This window comes from Aedes aegypti, chromosome 3 (genome assembly GCF_002204515.2).
Source record: "Aedes aegypti strain LVP_AGWG chromosome 3, AaegL5.0 Primary Assembly, whole genome shotgun sequence".
NCBI lineage: Eukaryota > Metazoa > Arthropoda > Insecta > Diptera > Culicidae > Aedes > Aedes aegypti.
In genome coordinates this window covers 326,345,338-326,362,245 of record NC_035109.1, presented here as the reverse complement: position 1 = coordinate 326,362,245, position 16,908 = coordinate 326,345,338, and the positions used below count along the sequence as shown (strand labels likewise).

Here is a 16,908-nt window from a genome sequence, read left to right as displayed (position 1 = left end):
AAATAACCGCCCAATAATAACAATAAAAAAGCAGCGTTTCGGCAAATATGATCATCATCCCCGAGAGTGTGCCACTATTGCCTGTAAGTGGCCGCGGGACCACCCCGTGCCGGTTGCGGTTCATGTTTGAGAAACCGCGTGCCGCTTTTTACACGTTTCATAAAAAAAAACTATCAACCGACACCGATCGCAAACGCGTATGTTTGGAGCTTCGGTTATGATGCTCCGGCAATTGTTCGTGAACCCGGCTAAGTAATCTTTCCAATGGTGCGTTTGAAAGGGTTCGAAATAGTTTAAACATTGTTATGACAATTATTTTCTATTTTCTAACAGACAATTTCAAATATATAGCAGTTATTACTGAAAAAAATGATGAAATGTCGAAAATCTTTGTTTTTGGATGGCACAGGCAGTGGATTGCAAAAAAGTTTGGTTATTTTTATTCATACTTGCAGAAATGAAAGATTTTTCTTAATACAGTCAACTCCCCCTAACTCGATATTGAAGGGACCATCGAGTTAGGGAGGTATCGAGTTAAAGAAAACAAAACCAGAACAACTGCGATCCAAGGGACCATCGAGTTAGCCATGAAACTCAACTTTTACTATAGTTCTCTAACTCGATATCGAGTTACGGAATATCGAGTAAGGGAGAGTTAACTATACTTCCATAACTTGTAATATTCTCTCATAAAACAAAATAAATAATTCCTCTATGTATTTGCGTTATTCTATCATAAGCAGGTGATTTCAATTCACCGGTAAAAATTCTGAATATCTACGACAAATGAAATGTAACATTTTGTTAACAAAATGTTAATAATTGTTTGATTTAGTTTTCCCAACCTAGGGTGTCGCACTCGGGCTCAGATTGGGTACCACTTCTAGTACTGCATTCGGTCCCTCGGTAGTGCAAAAGGTACCCAAGTTTGACACATCGTAGTACACTTTTCACGGCATTCTAGATTACCTTATGAGCCATAAAATGTTGGGCATTTGCAAGGGACATGAAGGTCTTTAATTTGTCTTTGGTGATAGTATTGCCTAACACAGAACATCCAGACATTTGAAAATAATGCAATGTTTGAAATGATACTTATAACGGTGTTTTTGAAAATCATATAAAACACATAAATCGTGACCGTGCAACTTAGGTGTCACCTGTTCGCAACCACATACATATAAGGTGAGTGTGAAAAAGCATATCAACGTCTTATGATGTTGATGTTGATCGGCTTTTGACTTCTCTCCGTGTTTTTACGGTATATTTTATGAAGTTTACATTGGTTAATACCATTTAACTACGGTCTGAATGTACTGGTTATTCAATGATGAGCTAGTGTGTGCATATCGGTGATCGTTAATGCCGTGAACAGCAAACGTAGCCTGAAGCGCCTTAACGATTTGTCATAATTATCCTGTTCGTTACGCGGTACCATTAGTAAAATGGATTATTTTTTTAAGATACATGCCAACATTAAACTGATTGACTCGAAGGATTTTCATTGCAATTCTTGTGCTTCAGATACTGCTGATTTTCCATGGCGAAAACCATTTTTACAAACTGGGACCATTTTTGTAATCTAGGTAAGAAATTTCCATATAGCGTTAAACGCCCAGAGGTATGCAACGCCCTATGAATGTTCCGTAATATATTCAATTTTGTTAGATTTATACTTCATTATCAAAGTTGCCCCAAAACAGAAAACCGACCTGCGGTTGTATGAAAAATAATATACTCATTCAGAATACATCTTTTGACAATCTATCAACTGTAGTCGATAGTTAGGATGGCAAGACTTGTTTTAAAAATATAAACTATAATTCCTTGAAACAGCATGCATAAATATTCAAGTTTTCTTCGAAAATACTATCGAAGTTACCCCGATTTACGGTATATCTGAAGTCAGATTTGAACTTATTTCCTTTTAACATTTTTAGGTGAATGATTATGAATTTTTAAAGAGGATTTTGGAACCATTAATGATTTAATCTACAGTATCTTGTTTCAATTATGTGTGCCAATTATGATGTTCGGGAGAAATGATAGTAGCTTCCTGTGGAACTTCACAATAAATCACTAACATGGTCTTTGGTGGCATTCTTAAACAAATGCTAAGGATGATTCTTGGGGATATCCTTATAAGCTTCAAATGAGATCTGTGGGGTGTGTATGTTAATACCTCTTCGCAATTTCTCATCGTAATAGGCTGTTTTTCATCACGCCAATCTGTCATGAAACGGCCTACTTTCATGCATTGAAGTATGCAGTGCGGGAATAGCCATTACGCAACTCAAAACAGTTACGTAATGAATCATAACACAACAATTTTTCAGAAATTGTAAAATAATGGTGAATGCATTCCGATATAATTTCTGATACCCTCAAGTAGTCTCCTACTAAATTGCAAAAAATGTTGTACGTAACTCGTTACTAAACTCGATTTTTACAGCTCGGCAAGCCTCGTCGGATAAATTTACCACTCGTGCTGTAAAAATCATCATCCTGCAACTTGTTCCGTAAACTACTATGTATTCTCTTTACTGGCTGACAGCTGAGACGGTAATGCATGCGTATGCTTTGATCGTAATATTAGTGTGTGCGTGATGTGGCCGTCAGTCTTCCAATCGCCTCAAGTCAGTCAATGTTAGATCTCCGGTGAAGTAGTCGCGTTTCGGGTGATTCTTTCACAGTATTATAAGATGGCTGACAGTCACCCATTTGTAATTATTGAGTATTTACAAGATCGATTACAAATATCAATAATTTCTTACGGAATTCTTAACTAACTGAGCTATATTCTGTTAGAATTTTGATCACCAAAAAGATTCTGTTGCAATTCTTTACAGGAATCTAGAATAGAAAGTTATTTAAGAAACGGTAAAACCAATCTCTTCTCACGTCACACGTTATCACCAAGAAGTCTCCCTCAGAATTGCACAGCTTAGTTGAAAATTTCGAAAGGATCGTGCAAACTTTGGACCAGATTATACAACCGGGTGACTATAAGGACCTTTTACTGGTGAATTTGTTGACGACTCGTTTGGATCCATCCACTCGGCGCAGCTGGGAAGAGATCTCTTATATTAAGGAACAGGAAACGCTGAAGGAACTCACGGAATTTCTCCATCGTCGAGTACGCATTTTGAAATTTCTATCAAACAAGACTTCAGAAGTCACCAAGCCGTCCAACCAACCTCCATCCAGGCAACAGAATTCTGCAGTGAACAATAGCTTCAACACTCCAACACTTCAAGCGTCCGGGGAGCGCTGCTTTGCTTGTGCCGGAAATCACCTACTTTTTCAGTGCGGCACTTTTCAACGAAGGTCAGGGACGGATAGGGATTCATTGCTACGGTCGAATTCGTTGTGCAGGAACTCCGATGCAAGGGAACAACCAAAAACAGCAACGTAGCCAAGGAAGCTTAACAATCCACGAGTACTTCCACTCAATCGAATTCGAATCCTCCACAAGTAGCTAACATGGTAGCTAGCGACAGCTTGATGGCAGGCACAGTGCACCAATGCTCGTCGAAGGTTTTATTGGCAACAGCAGTTATCGTGGTTGAGGATAATGACGGTAACCGCATTCCAGTTCGCGCTCTTCTTTATTCAGGATCGGAGAGCAATTTGATTACCGAACGTCTTAGCCAACGTTTGAAGGTTTCTTGGAGTAAGGTAGATATTTCGGTTCTTGGCATTGGTGAAGAAGTAACCAAGGCCAAACACGATCCCTTTCCGGCTGTCGGAGTTGGGATGGGTTTTCTGGTACTTCCGGAGGTAACAGCCATTCTCCCTACCGCTTACATCAACATTGCTAGCAGGACGGTTCCAAAGGGAGTCAAACTTGCTGATCCATTGCTCTGCGTGTCATCTGGCGTTGACCTCGTTCTGGGGATAGGGGCGTTTTTCGACTTTTTCGAGTCTAGCAGAAAGATTTCGCTGGGAGAACGTCTTTAATCTCTGCACGGCTCTGTTTTCGGTTGGATTATTAGTGGAGGGTTCAACGAAGAACGTCAAGGCTTGCATATAAACTACAACATCTGAACTACTGATCGTTTGGAGGATTTACTATCTCGGTTCTTGTCCATGGAGGAGGTGGATTCCACAAACAACCATTCTCCCGAGGAAACTCGCTGTGAATTTTTTTTTGAGTACTGTACAGCGATCGGTGGGTGGTCACTATTCCGTAGCGCTTCCCAAGGATGAAAACGCCATTTTACGTTTAGGCGAATCAAAGGAGATCACATTTAGACGTTTTCTTGGTACCAAGCGGAGGCTAACAAGGGACGCTAAACTCCGTGCACAATACGTCGCCTTCATGGATGAATACTTGAAACTGGGACACATGCGGCAAGTCGAAAATGATCCAGAACCCACAAATCGATGCTTTCTTCCGCATCATCCAGTGGTCAAGGAGGCAAGCACCTGCAAAACGGCTGCGGGATTGTCGTTGAACGATGCGTTGCTGGTGGGCTCTGTAATTCAACAAGATCTTCGTTCCATCATCCTTCGCTGTTGTACAAAACAAATTCTTCTGGTAGCTGATATGGAGAAAATGTTTTGGCAGATTTTGGTGCATCACTAAGATAGACCACATCAATCGATCCTATGGCGTCCGTCACCATTGGAAGAGATTGTTGTGTACGAGTTGAACACGGTTACATATGTACGATACCGGCTCCGTTCTAGGCGACTCGTACATTAAATCAACTGGCCTTGGATGAAGGAGATCGTAGTAGTAATGGCAATCACTGAACATACTGTAGGGAATAAGATTGATGATGAAATTGTAGTTTACGGAACAAGTTGCAGAATGATGATTTTTACAGCACGAGACGTAAATTTATCCTAAGAGGCTTACCGAGTAGGATAATTACGACGAGTGCTGTAAAAATCAAGTTCTGCAACGAGTAACGTACAACATTTTTTGCAATTTTGTAGAAGACCACTTGAAAGCATCAGAAATTTGATCGGCATGGATTCACCATGATTTTAAAATTTCTGTAAAATTGTTGTGTAATGATTCATTACACAGAACCCACATGGGCACACATCCATGCGTTGTATCAATTCAGTATTTTTCAATCACGTAGGCTGTGATACAGTGATACTGTGATACTGTATCAGTACCTACCCATGAATGTCACAAGTTTTCACACTCCCATCGATATCAGGTAAGACAGCACAGCACAAATGTTGGACTATTCGATTCCAAATCTGAATCGCCAGCCTGTGTGGAGTCGTCCATAAATCACATGGTCGTTCATGGGGAGAGGGAGGATCTGGCCAATAATCACGTTCCATACGAATTTTATAAATTTGTGTATGGACAAATGACCATGAGGGGGGAGGGGGTGGCCTGGAGTCCAAAAAAACTGATCACGTGGTTAGCGCACAACGGATCTAGAATCAGATGCAATTATGCTTATTCTGCGCGGCATGCGAGGCGAGACGAGTCGAATGAGGGACAATCCTCGCGAAACATTACTAAAGGACCAATGTACGAATGAGAGGCTCTCTTTGCTTACTTTCTCTTTGATCAATAACTGAGTCACATTAACCTCTTCTGTTGCGTTTTTTGTATGAAACGCTAGTCATGGAAGCTGCCTTTCGATCTATAGTGAAAAACTTTTCAAAAGCTTTAGTATTGCACTGTTATAATCGAAAGAGAGCGAGAGAGGAGAGAATCTCTCATTTGTACATAGGTCCTTTAGTAATGTTTCGCGAGAATTGTCGACTAGCTCCCATTGGATTAACATTACTCGCCTCACATTACCCGAGGTGAGAACGACTCGTCTCGACTCACACGCCGCGCGAATAAGCACAAATGGTATGAAGAAACTGGATTGTTCGGTTGATGCCTACCAAAACAGTACTGAAAAGTGCTACTTTTCAGCACCGAAAAGCGTGCTCAGTAGGAAAAGTAAGCCGTTATGTTGATCAACTTCTCAATGAAAAGTTGATTGATTTGCAACGGAATTGCAAAAATTGTTGTACGCAACTCCTTGCAGAACACGTTTTGTACAGCACTCGTCGTAATTATAAATGAACAACTCGTGCTGCAAAAACCTTAATTCTGCAACTAGTTGCCTATAGTTCTAACATCAAACCACCTATTATTTGCAAAATTGTTGAAATAAATTTCAGAAATATTGAATACATGTTCGACGATCCTTAAGACGTTTTTCCATCCTTTTCAGAACTGAAAATGGAGAAAATTTTACCACATCTAATTCACTGTATCATAACGTAGGAAACTGACATGTTTTCAAAAATACAGAAGAACTCAGGTTATTTTCCTTTTTAAGGAATTTTTGAAATACTTAGTGGCGATTGAACTGTCGCCTAATATTCAGATTGCCCTATACGAAATTCACCGGGACATTTTTCGCTAGGATATTAAAATATTTGTTTTTATATCGCATGTAGTTTCAACTTTGAAAAGATATCTGTGAAAACAAATTACTTAGATCTATGTTAACTTAAAAATAAACTCTCAGATGTTGATTAATATTCCAAAATTCTCTTAAGGTACAAAAACAATACTGAATGCATTATACAAATATTTTGTTTTGCCTAACATTATTTGAAAATAGCACGCTTAGAGGTATAAACAGATGTGAAATAAACAATCTTTTAAATGCATGAAGTTTACACTAGCATTTTCGACCCCCTCTCCTCCTTACGAATGCCTGGGGTACGTTTACGAAACCATTAAAAAACACTTAGTTAAGTCTGTCTGATCAACGACCAAATGATAAATAAAAAAACTTTATTGGAAAACATTTTTTCCACGTTTTCATACTAAATTCCTCCATGAGATTCGTCAGGAATTTCTTCTAGATGTACCCTATATATTCTTTTAATGTCTCCTCCAAGGGTTTGTCGATGTTTTCTTTTTAAAATATTGCTTGTAGTATTTTCTGATGGAACTTGTAAACTAAGAAGTACTATTTTCAAGAATTGCGTCGAAATTCTCTTAAGGAATATTTGAAGGTGAATGAAATCTTATACAATAGGAATCATTTCAATCAATTTTTGAAATGATTCCTATTGTATAAGATGGTAAACTGGCTCCCAAAATTTTCAGTAATAAGCGCTTTAGTACGACGCATATTGTGGCCAAATATGAGCTCTGTAGCTTAAAAAAACACTGCCGAAGTGAATCAAAAGTAGATACAAAGAATAGGATCTAGCTCCCTATATCGTGTGGCAGGTAACACTTGTTGAGATTGCCCAGTTGCCATATGTTTCATCAGAAATTTGTACTTGATATCCTATGACTTTTTTAAGATTTCATCAAAGGGTTTGTTTTTTCTTAGAATATTTTTTGTAGATCGAAGTAGATATATAAACTTAGTAATGTTTTCAGAAATTCCGTTGGAATTCTCATAATGAATCTTTTTGTGATATTTTTGCAGAAACATCTTAATGAAATTAAAAGATGAATTTTTTGAAGAATCTCTGAAATAATCCCTTATGTACAGGTAAGGATACAGAAAATACAAGAGTTGACCAAAAACTCTTTTTAATTTAAAACTGGAGTAGCGAATACTGGATCATCTGCAGCAGTATTCTCAATGTATTTGATTTCGGTTCCTGATTTCTTATGAGAGGTAGCGATTTAAGGTACACTAGGACGAAATAAGGTGCAAGGAAGCAACAATTTCAGGAATAATGATTTTGTTTTTGTTTTTCAGCAAAATTTCAACTTTCTTAAAAGGTTACCTTATTATTTTAAAGTAGAAAAATGAAGACTAGATGATTGACGGCGTATAATCTGGCAGACAACTACGGCGCATATCACTACTGCTGTTAGTTCATGAGGAGCTAATTGAGAAACCTTCTGGAATTCTCAGATGTTGATCTGAATAATCACTTAACACTCATAGGAGGAATGTAAAGCGCTTCCTATGACAGCTTTTGGAAGTATCCTTAGAAAATCTCCTTTAAAAAACTCAGGATTAATATTTGGAGCATTATTAGGAACAAATTTTAATGAACTTCTGGTTGGTTTCATACGTACGGTCATCTGGCATTTTGGAACAATACGGTCAGGAATGAGGATCAGACAAGGAAACTTTTCGTGAGGAAAGTTTCAAAATATTTCGAAATCCTCTTAAAGACAAATTGTACAGTGGACGTATTGATGTCTCTAATAAAAAAATGATGTCCATGACAGCATCTGGGATATTACTCTGAACAGGGCATTCACATAAACCAAGGGGTTTAAGGACAAAACGTCGAAAGACAAAAGGTCGAAAGCACCGAAGGGTTTGTCTTTGTCTCTATCCCATTTGGCATAAAACCATTTGGCATAAAGCCATTTGGCATACTGTCCACTTGGCATAATACCCATTTGCCATAATCGCAATTTGGCATAATGGCCATTTGGTATAATTTAAATGATCAAATAAATTTTATCATTTCCAAATGTTGAGGCTTTGAAGTGTCAGTGCTTGAAATTATAATGATGACATAAGAGGAAAATATTGTCTGAAATTCTTTAGTACAAACAAGATAATGCGAAAAACAAGGAAAATTTTTATTATTTGTCGCTTCCTTGAAATATTCTATTCCAAACTTTCATGGATAAGCTAGCGGAAATTTTGCCCGCCTAAAATAAAAAATCACACAGTAAAGAGGTCCTGCAAAAAAAAAATCACTCTTCTTCACTCCTCCTCCAAATTTGTAAACAATATATAATCGTCAAAATGCCATTAAAATCAGAACAATGTAGAGCCCCTTCGCTGGAGGCTGTTTAATTGAAACAACAGCAATCTAAACTAGCTTTTTGTCATACCTTATGTTAATAAATAAATAAATATTTTTTGAATATATTTTGTCAAATACACCACCCATCAAAAGTATGGAATCGCATCATCAAGTGTTGCAACACCCCAGAATAGTTCAGAATCATTACAATGGCAATTGGCGCTTACCGATGATTCTAAACATTTTGGAGTGATGCAATATTAAAATCAAGTATTCATACTTTTGACGGTTATTGTAAAAACTATTCTTCAAACTATGCCTAATGGCCAAATGGTCATTATGTTAATTGACCATTAGGCCAAATGAACATTATGCCAAATGACCATTATACCAAACGGCATTATGCCAAATAGTAATATGCCAAATGTCCCTTTTCTTTCAAAATTCTGTTCTTTTGATATTTTGTCATAGATTCAATCCTAGGTAGGATTCTGAGAGAATTTCAGGCAAGATTCATGTATTTCATATTATCCTGAAATTCACATATTCCAGAATAGGATGAGAAAAAAATCTTTAAAAAAGATCTACAAACATCCTATGCGAAAATTTCAAAGAATCTCGCACATGATTTTTCATTCAATCCTTCGACAGGACATGGATACTTTCAGAATCCTGGATGGACTTTCAGGAGCATAATTCTTGCAAAACTCTTATAAACTTTGCAGTAGGTTTCTTATAGAATCTTGATCTCAATTCTCGTAAAGTTCAGGGTTAGACTTTCGACTAGATAACGCATAACGCAAGAAGTTTTTTTTTCCGTTAATTGACTTATGTTCAATTTTACGCAAATGGATTTCTTTGTGTACTACAAAAAATTTGTCCGCCACCAAACACTGCTTCTGATATGGGAACCTTGGTTTAAAAAAGTTTGGCATTCCTGGTTAAAATGATATAAATAATAGTATCAATAAGCAAATAGTTTAGCTAATAGCAAATAGTATCATTAAGCAAATAGCAATATTTTATCTCATCATGTTTGTTACCAAATGTTCAATGAACCTCAGGATTTGGATGAACTTTTGTTAACTTAAAATGCAAAGTTTTCAAATCATCCGTAGATGAAATGGTTAGTTGTTGAATCGCGAAGCATATTCTCAAGAAATCTAATCTTCTGTTCTAACCTTTCGGAATCTTTCACAATGATATTTTTACTTTCGTATGAACCGTGGTCTAAAGACATACTTTTTTCTAAAAATGCCAAGTGTTTTTGGGAACCTTCTAACCAGTGAGTTAAAATTTATTTATGGTAAATCAACCAACATATTTTCGGTATTTTTTGTGCTCAATGTTATGAAAAATGCAACATGTTCATCATTACAAGAATAATATGTTTTAATCTGTCAATCACTTGCACTGCTTCTTTAATACAGCGGCTTGCTATACACCAAACAAGCCTCGTGGTGCCCTCATAACATCAGTAAATCAACATTCTCAGCACATCTCAAAGATCGACCGGCATTCGGTTTGGCGCCTTTTATCGCAACAAATATCTACCCGCCATAAATCATCTGCAGCAATTTTCCAAGATTTCCAAGTCTCTTTTCCACACTTAATCACATCAGTCCACAGCAATTCTTAGCTAGCTGCATATACCACGCAGGCGCCAAAGCACAGAGACGAAAGAAATTGATTATCTATCTGTCTTCTCCACCTCCGTCACACTTGCTTCTCCCTTATCTCTTGATCAGTCTCTCGTAATGCTCGTAATACTGCAAATGCTGATGCTTCTTCGCACAACACTCTCGGTACGAGACGAGATGTGGTTAAGTAAAATCAACTTTAATCACTTACGTAGCACTTCCTCATTTTCTCTCCCTAGTGAAGCGATTCGGTGAGATGGCTCTGGTTCTCTGGCAGAAGATTTTTGATTTTTCGAAGGTTGACTAATCCAATAACAGCTACAGGGGGTTGATCCCCTTATCCTAGAAGAATCGTTCTAACTTCACGAAGAAAACTGATCACTTTTTTTTCAAAAATCCTTCAAGCTTCGTTGCTAAAATCACTTCTTCCTCTGTCCGGAACAGTCCATCCGACTCTTCGACGTTACCGATAGCGAATGAATCTTCGCCCCAGAAAAACCCGGAACTGAACTTCTCTTCTGCACCCTGCCACTACAGAATGTTTCCGCTCTTCGGTGCGCTTCACTTTTCCGCGAATGAGAATTGCTAGAACCGCTTCCTGACAGCTTCTTCGGCTGCTGCTCGGCGACAATCAAAAAGACATATAGTCCGAAACGCGTCCGTTCACGGTTACGGCCAAAACGATACTGAATTTAAAAGAAAGAAATGTTTACTATAAAATCTATCTCTGTTCCAAGGTGCCGAAGAAGCAGAAGTCCCCTCTGGGCGTCCGCCTCGAAAAGCAGCATGGATGGATGGATGGATGGGTGAAGCACTTTGCGCGGGCACACGCTCTTTCTCTTGGATGGCGCGCACGCGGTGCACACCTTCTCTCATTTGGGAGGTTGGCTGGTCGGGGTTCGTCTCTGTTTTTTTTTGTCGATGGTGCAGAGGTTCCTCAATTGTTTTAAATCCTGGCACCTTTACATATGTGTTATATTTATTTTACACAGTCGAAGCTTGTTATAACAAGAATACAATTAAAGAGCAACTAAATCCAAGATAAGTCTCCGAAGACACTAACCGAAAAACAAAAACCAGATTATCTAGATATGCGCTCTTGAAAATTCGAAGATTAACCTCAATGCATCTTCACCTTAAGGAGCTAGAGGTTTTCTCTGACTAAATTCTGCTCCTGGCTCAGTGTGAAGTATAGATAAGAAATAGCTATTCTTTTTACTATCGAAGTTACACGATTCCCACAAAATCGAGCTATTCTGTACCAATACATTAGGTGTGTGATTAAAAAACCTGCTCCTGGGATGTTTTCTTCATCTTTTTTGCAAGGCATATGACATTTAAAGAAGCTCCAGAATAGGAAGCATTTCTGTGCGTCGTAAAGTTTGAGAAAATTAAGTAAAACTCAGCACAAGATCGATTCCGGCATATAATAAACCTGATTATACATCTTATTAACGAGAAATATGTTCTTAATTACCCACCAATCGATTGTTAACATATTAGTGAAAATATGTCACCAAATACCATTCAGCTTCTTAACAACTACCGTACAACTAAACATAACATATACTTCACAATTAGATTAAATGGACAAACTCCGTAAAAGTTACACGTATTCTCGGTGAAATGTCTATGAGTCCGCTCTTGTTGTAGGGGTTACACGCTCTATCTAGTGAGCAGGGAGTCGTGAGTTCGATTGTCAACGAGAAGACGAGTAACTTTTTCGCAAATTTCACATCAACTTGTACATTTAATCCAATTGCGAAGTGACTCCACAGTTATACGGTAGTTGTTCATACTTTTTATCGGATGGTTAGCCGTAATACGATAAATCCTTATTAAAAAGTAATTATCCTCTGCTTTTCTTAGTTATATAATGGAAAATAAAACCATTTCAAGCAGAACCTAGATGGCCGTTTTGCTCCATAGTACTGATAAATACGTTATTTGGTATAATATATGAGAGGCTCAAATTCCACAATACAAGATGCGAAATATATTTTCTATGGTGTGAGAATCAGGTATGGACCGATGCACGAGTTCACTAATGTGACATATGAGCGGTGCCGAATTCACTCGTTGCCATGGTCACGTAAATAACACGGCACCGCTAAAACGTCAAATAGTGAACCCGTGCATAGGTCCATGGCGAACAGAGAGTTTATATGCGCTTGCTGTGATCGAGAGCTGATTTCCAAGTTAAGTATGAATCAACACATGATGCAGATGGCATCAACTTGCTACGGCATACAGTTTGGGAAATACTGCGGTAATGCAACCGGTCGTTCAGTTTGTTGTTCGTGGTTGTGAGCACCGCGCATTGGGATGGGATTTTGCACATGGACTTAGACTGCAGTATGCACCATGCGTCTCTACCGGTTCCACGCTGCTTCCAAGTATCAACAACTACTAGTTTGGAGTTTCTGCGGAAAGTTGAAAACGCATGGAGGAAAAGCTCGTGGAGTGTTTCAGTGATGCGGGGACTGAAGATGCAAACGTGTATTTTTGCTTGGTACATGCAATGTTTACATTTTTATTGGCGGAGCTAGGGATGTTTCGTTTGTTGTGGGTATATATGGTTTAAGTTAGGGCAAAACTGTGATGTATTTCGACTGTGTGACACCTTTTCAAGTTCGACCTTAGTCGAATAATCAATATTAATATTATTTTCGACTTTAGTCGAATAATCAATTCTTTTTATATTCGACCTAAGTCGAATAATCAATAAAATAGAAAAAAAACTATATCAGTTGAGAACAGCTTAGGATCCTATTCTTGGCACTTTTGATTCACTTCGAAGCTAAAGTTCAAATTTTCAAGAGCACGGATCTGGAGAACCAAACATCTTTCTAAGCTGAAAACTTAATCGATTGGTCACTAACTGGTGGTGGCCAATCGATAAGATTTTCAGCTTAAACCGATGTTTGGTTCTCTAGGTCCGTGCTTTTGAAAATTTGAACTTTGGGTTCGTTTCATCTTCACCTTAAATTATATATAAATTAGAAAAAAAAATACAAATTAGGAATTTTTTCTCTTTTTTAAACAGCAATGGTTTTCATTTATTTATTTTTTGTGGAAATCATGTGTTTGAATGTTTTAAGTCTACTCACACTAAAATGTTCGAAACGTGTCGGAAAAGTTTTGATTTTTATGCTTGTTTTGCTAGGTCCAACTTACTCCGAGTATAAAGATATTTCGGGGTAAGATAGGCCATAGACATTTTCATATGAAATGAAAATAAAATACCTGTTTATTGTAAACAGCTTGTAATAACACTTAAAAATATAGTTTACTGACAGTCATTCGATTTTTAATATGATTATTGTATTGCGAGTTGATGCAAGATGTAAAACGTGTCACAATTTATCATGCGAGTTAAAATGGCGCTTTATTGACAACTTATACAAGGAGTACATGGTAATAAAAATAACAATTTTTTTTAATCAAAACAGTTTGCATGATTGTATTTTCAACTTTCTGGAGCTATGACGGGACGTCCTACTTACAGGTTTTCCTTAGAACAGGTTTTGGATGAATAACTGGTGGAAATTGATGAGACACTTTGGGCGGAATTTCCGGTAAAATCTCTGAACGAATATTGTAACATTTGTATGAGAAAATTCTGTGAAAAACTTTTGGAAAAATCCATCGAAATGTTTTTGAAGAAATTCCTTAAAAAATACCTCTAGTGTATCCCCTAATATGATTTCCTTGAAGAAATTCTGATATCATTCATTCAAAAGATCTATACGGGAATCTGTTCATAAATTCTAAAACAAAGCCGTAGACTCCATGGAAAAAATATTGGGAAAACGTATGAAGTAATACCCTAGGGAGCCCATAACGCGGGTAAGTCACCTTTTTGTGGTGCGTTATGGGGTAAAGATCTACCAGTGAACCCTAGTCCTGACTGCTTCAAACGAAGAGAACAGGATATTATAGTAATCAAAGGCACAGTTTTAGCCCTTGTTACATTTTTTAACCTTGTTGAAAGTGACAAGTTTCGGTTCTTCCAGTGGTCGAGAATGATCTTGAGACAAGGAAAAAAATGAGTCGAATACAACAATTTGTTTTCTAATCTTTTATTTATTTAATTCTCTAGTTTGAAGAAGTAAGGACTAGGATTCTGATGCATGGACAATATCGGTGTAATTTCTTGGCTTTATCAAGGGATCCGATTTTAACTGATAGAGGGGCGCGCCTTTGGAGAGTGTACCCTCCACATTCTTCAAAGGGTCTATATAGCGGAACCTTGCAATTAGAATCCTTTCCTACGATCAAATTAGGAATTACAAACAACTAAACAAAGGACACAGGATATACTATAGTATACAATAGATCAAATATTGGTCGCAGTGGCTTATGTTACGAACAGAAAAAAAACCCTAGGGAGTTCTTAAATGCATGGACAATTTGTAGAGAAATCCCCAGAAGATATTTTTCCAGGATTACATAAGTTATTTCGGAAATCCTGGAAAAATCCTTAGAAGAAATCCTTTTAGTTAAACAGAAATCATTAGAGGAACCAAATAAAAAATGTTGGATAAATCCTGGCAGAGAACTCATTTTAAAAATTCCTGAGCATTTTTATTCTCTTTGGCATTGCGTATCCGCTGGTATCAGCCTAGTATTCTAAAAATAATTAAAATCATTAGTTGAGATGCTTCCAAGCCAAATTTACCATTTTCATTTTTTTATATTGTGTTTCTGACACATAAATGACATTGTGTTACTTTGCGCCCGGAGAAGTCAAGGAAATTTCCATTATAAAAAGATCCTGGAACAATCGTGAACTGAACTTAAACATTAAAACAAGTTTTGCTGTGTAGCGGTGGAGATTACCGCAAGGTTAACGAATGCTTCCCAAGCATCAACTTGGTGTGATTCTCGGAGGAATCTCTGGTGGAACTTCTGCTGTAACTCCTGGACTAATACTGGCATAATCTCTTGAATAAGTCTTGAATTTCATTTCAATCTATCAGAATAATCATTGAAATCACTTCTCTTTATAAATTTGGAGGTCACTATCAGAAGTAATAAGAACAGCTACAAATACTAGGTGAGCAATGGTATTCAATACAAAACATAATTTTTGACTGATTCTTTCCTTGAGTAGAGTGGAGAATAATAGCTCCTTTAGAGCGAAAATATCTGGTGACCATCTTGGATATAGACGCCATGTTGGTTTAAGCAGTTGATTGAGTTTTTAACCATGTTAGCACCAGTGCTGGTAAAATCACAGTCAAATCCCAATCATTGATTTCTCGAGAGCAAACTCATATGAGATCTGCTTGGTAAAACTCACGCATGAGATTTTGGTGCAAAATCACTTGCTTGCGCTCATGCCGTCAAAAACGACTCAATCATAAAACCCATCGGAAATTTGTCGAAACCCAATGTAATTGTTAACATTAGAAAATTTTGTAATATTTCTGGCGGAGAAACAAAGAATAAATGCTTTGCTCGAAAAAGCTATTGAGTTGCGTGAACTGCAACTGACACCCGTCCATTTTTATCCCAATACATTTCGGCTCGTGGCACAAAGCCTTTGCGGGATGCATTGAGTTTCTTATAGAACTTACCGTTTTGATTCATATAACGGACAGCTTCAAATTCCGGACACTCTACTTTGTATAGGAAACATTTCACACGAAATGTTTCAATTTTTGTCGTTCAAATGTTCTCATTTTCGAGGCTCGTTTTAGTAAGCTTTTTCCATAAATATCTTCGAAAATTTATAATGCCCAACTACCTTAGATGTCTCTTTAGTGGTTTGACGATTTCAATTGATGATTTGACTGTTCCATTAATGATTATCATGAGCTGTCCGGAATTCGATTCAAAGTGTCCGGAATATAAGGCAAAAGTGAGGAAGCGTCCGGAATAAGAATCATGAAAAGGCCACACATTTTGATTTATTTAAAATTATTCAAGTTGCGGAAGCGTATTCTTTACCCATCATCCGGCTTCCGACGCTTGATAACGCTGAAGAATTATAAAGAATGATTTATTTTGTATGCTCTATGCTGGGTTATACTCCACTGAGTCCTTAAGTGTCCGTAATATGAATCAAAACGGTACATGTTTCTTGAAAACTGTGGAATTTACGGCTACGCAGTCTTGGAACAATTAAAACGAGTTTTAATCATTCCAAGACTGCGTAGCCGTAAATTCCACAATTAAAGGATACAGTCGATTCCTCCACAAAATTTCTTGAGAACGATACAGCTGATCCATTTCTTCGCACACCAACTCTTCTAGGCGACGCTTTTTATCCCGGAATAAATGGATTTGCTGTCTTCGCTTCTGTTTATATTGTTCCATGTTTTGACGGGAGCCTTGCTGCAGCATTTTCACCCACGCTGCCTTATTCTCGTTCCGTCGATTCTCTTCCACGAAACCAATGGCACCTTCCGCTGCGTTGTTAATGACTGCTTTGACACTACTCCAGCAGTCCTCAAGAGGGACTTCGGTGAGCTCTCCTACATCCGGCAACGCTGCTTCAAGGCTTACGTGTGTTACGTGTCGGTCGATATTCGTTACGAGCAGC

At 37.7% G+C, this 16,908-nt stretch overlaps 1 protein-coding gene across 1 annotated transcript in view; it reads right to left on the bottom strand.

The window, feature by feature from the left end:
- LOC5571029 (bromodomain-containing protein 4B) overlaps positions 1-11,044 on the bottom strand; it is a 36,175-nt gene extending 25,131 nt beyond the window's left edge. Inside the window, exon 1 of the mRNA XM_001659415.2 lies at positions 10,570-11,044. Coding sequence (XP_001659465.2) covers positions 10,570-10,584 — 15 coding nt within the window. The 5' untranslated portion in view covers positions 10,585-11,044. The remainder of the gene's footprint in view (positions 1-10,569) is intronic.
- Positions 11,045-16,908: the final 5,864 nt, after the last annotated feature.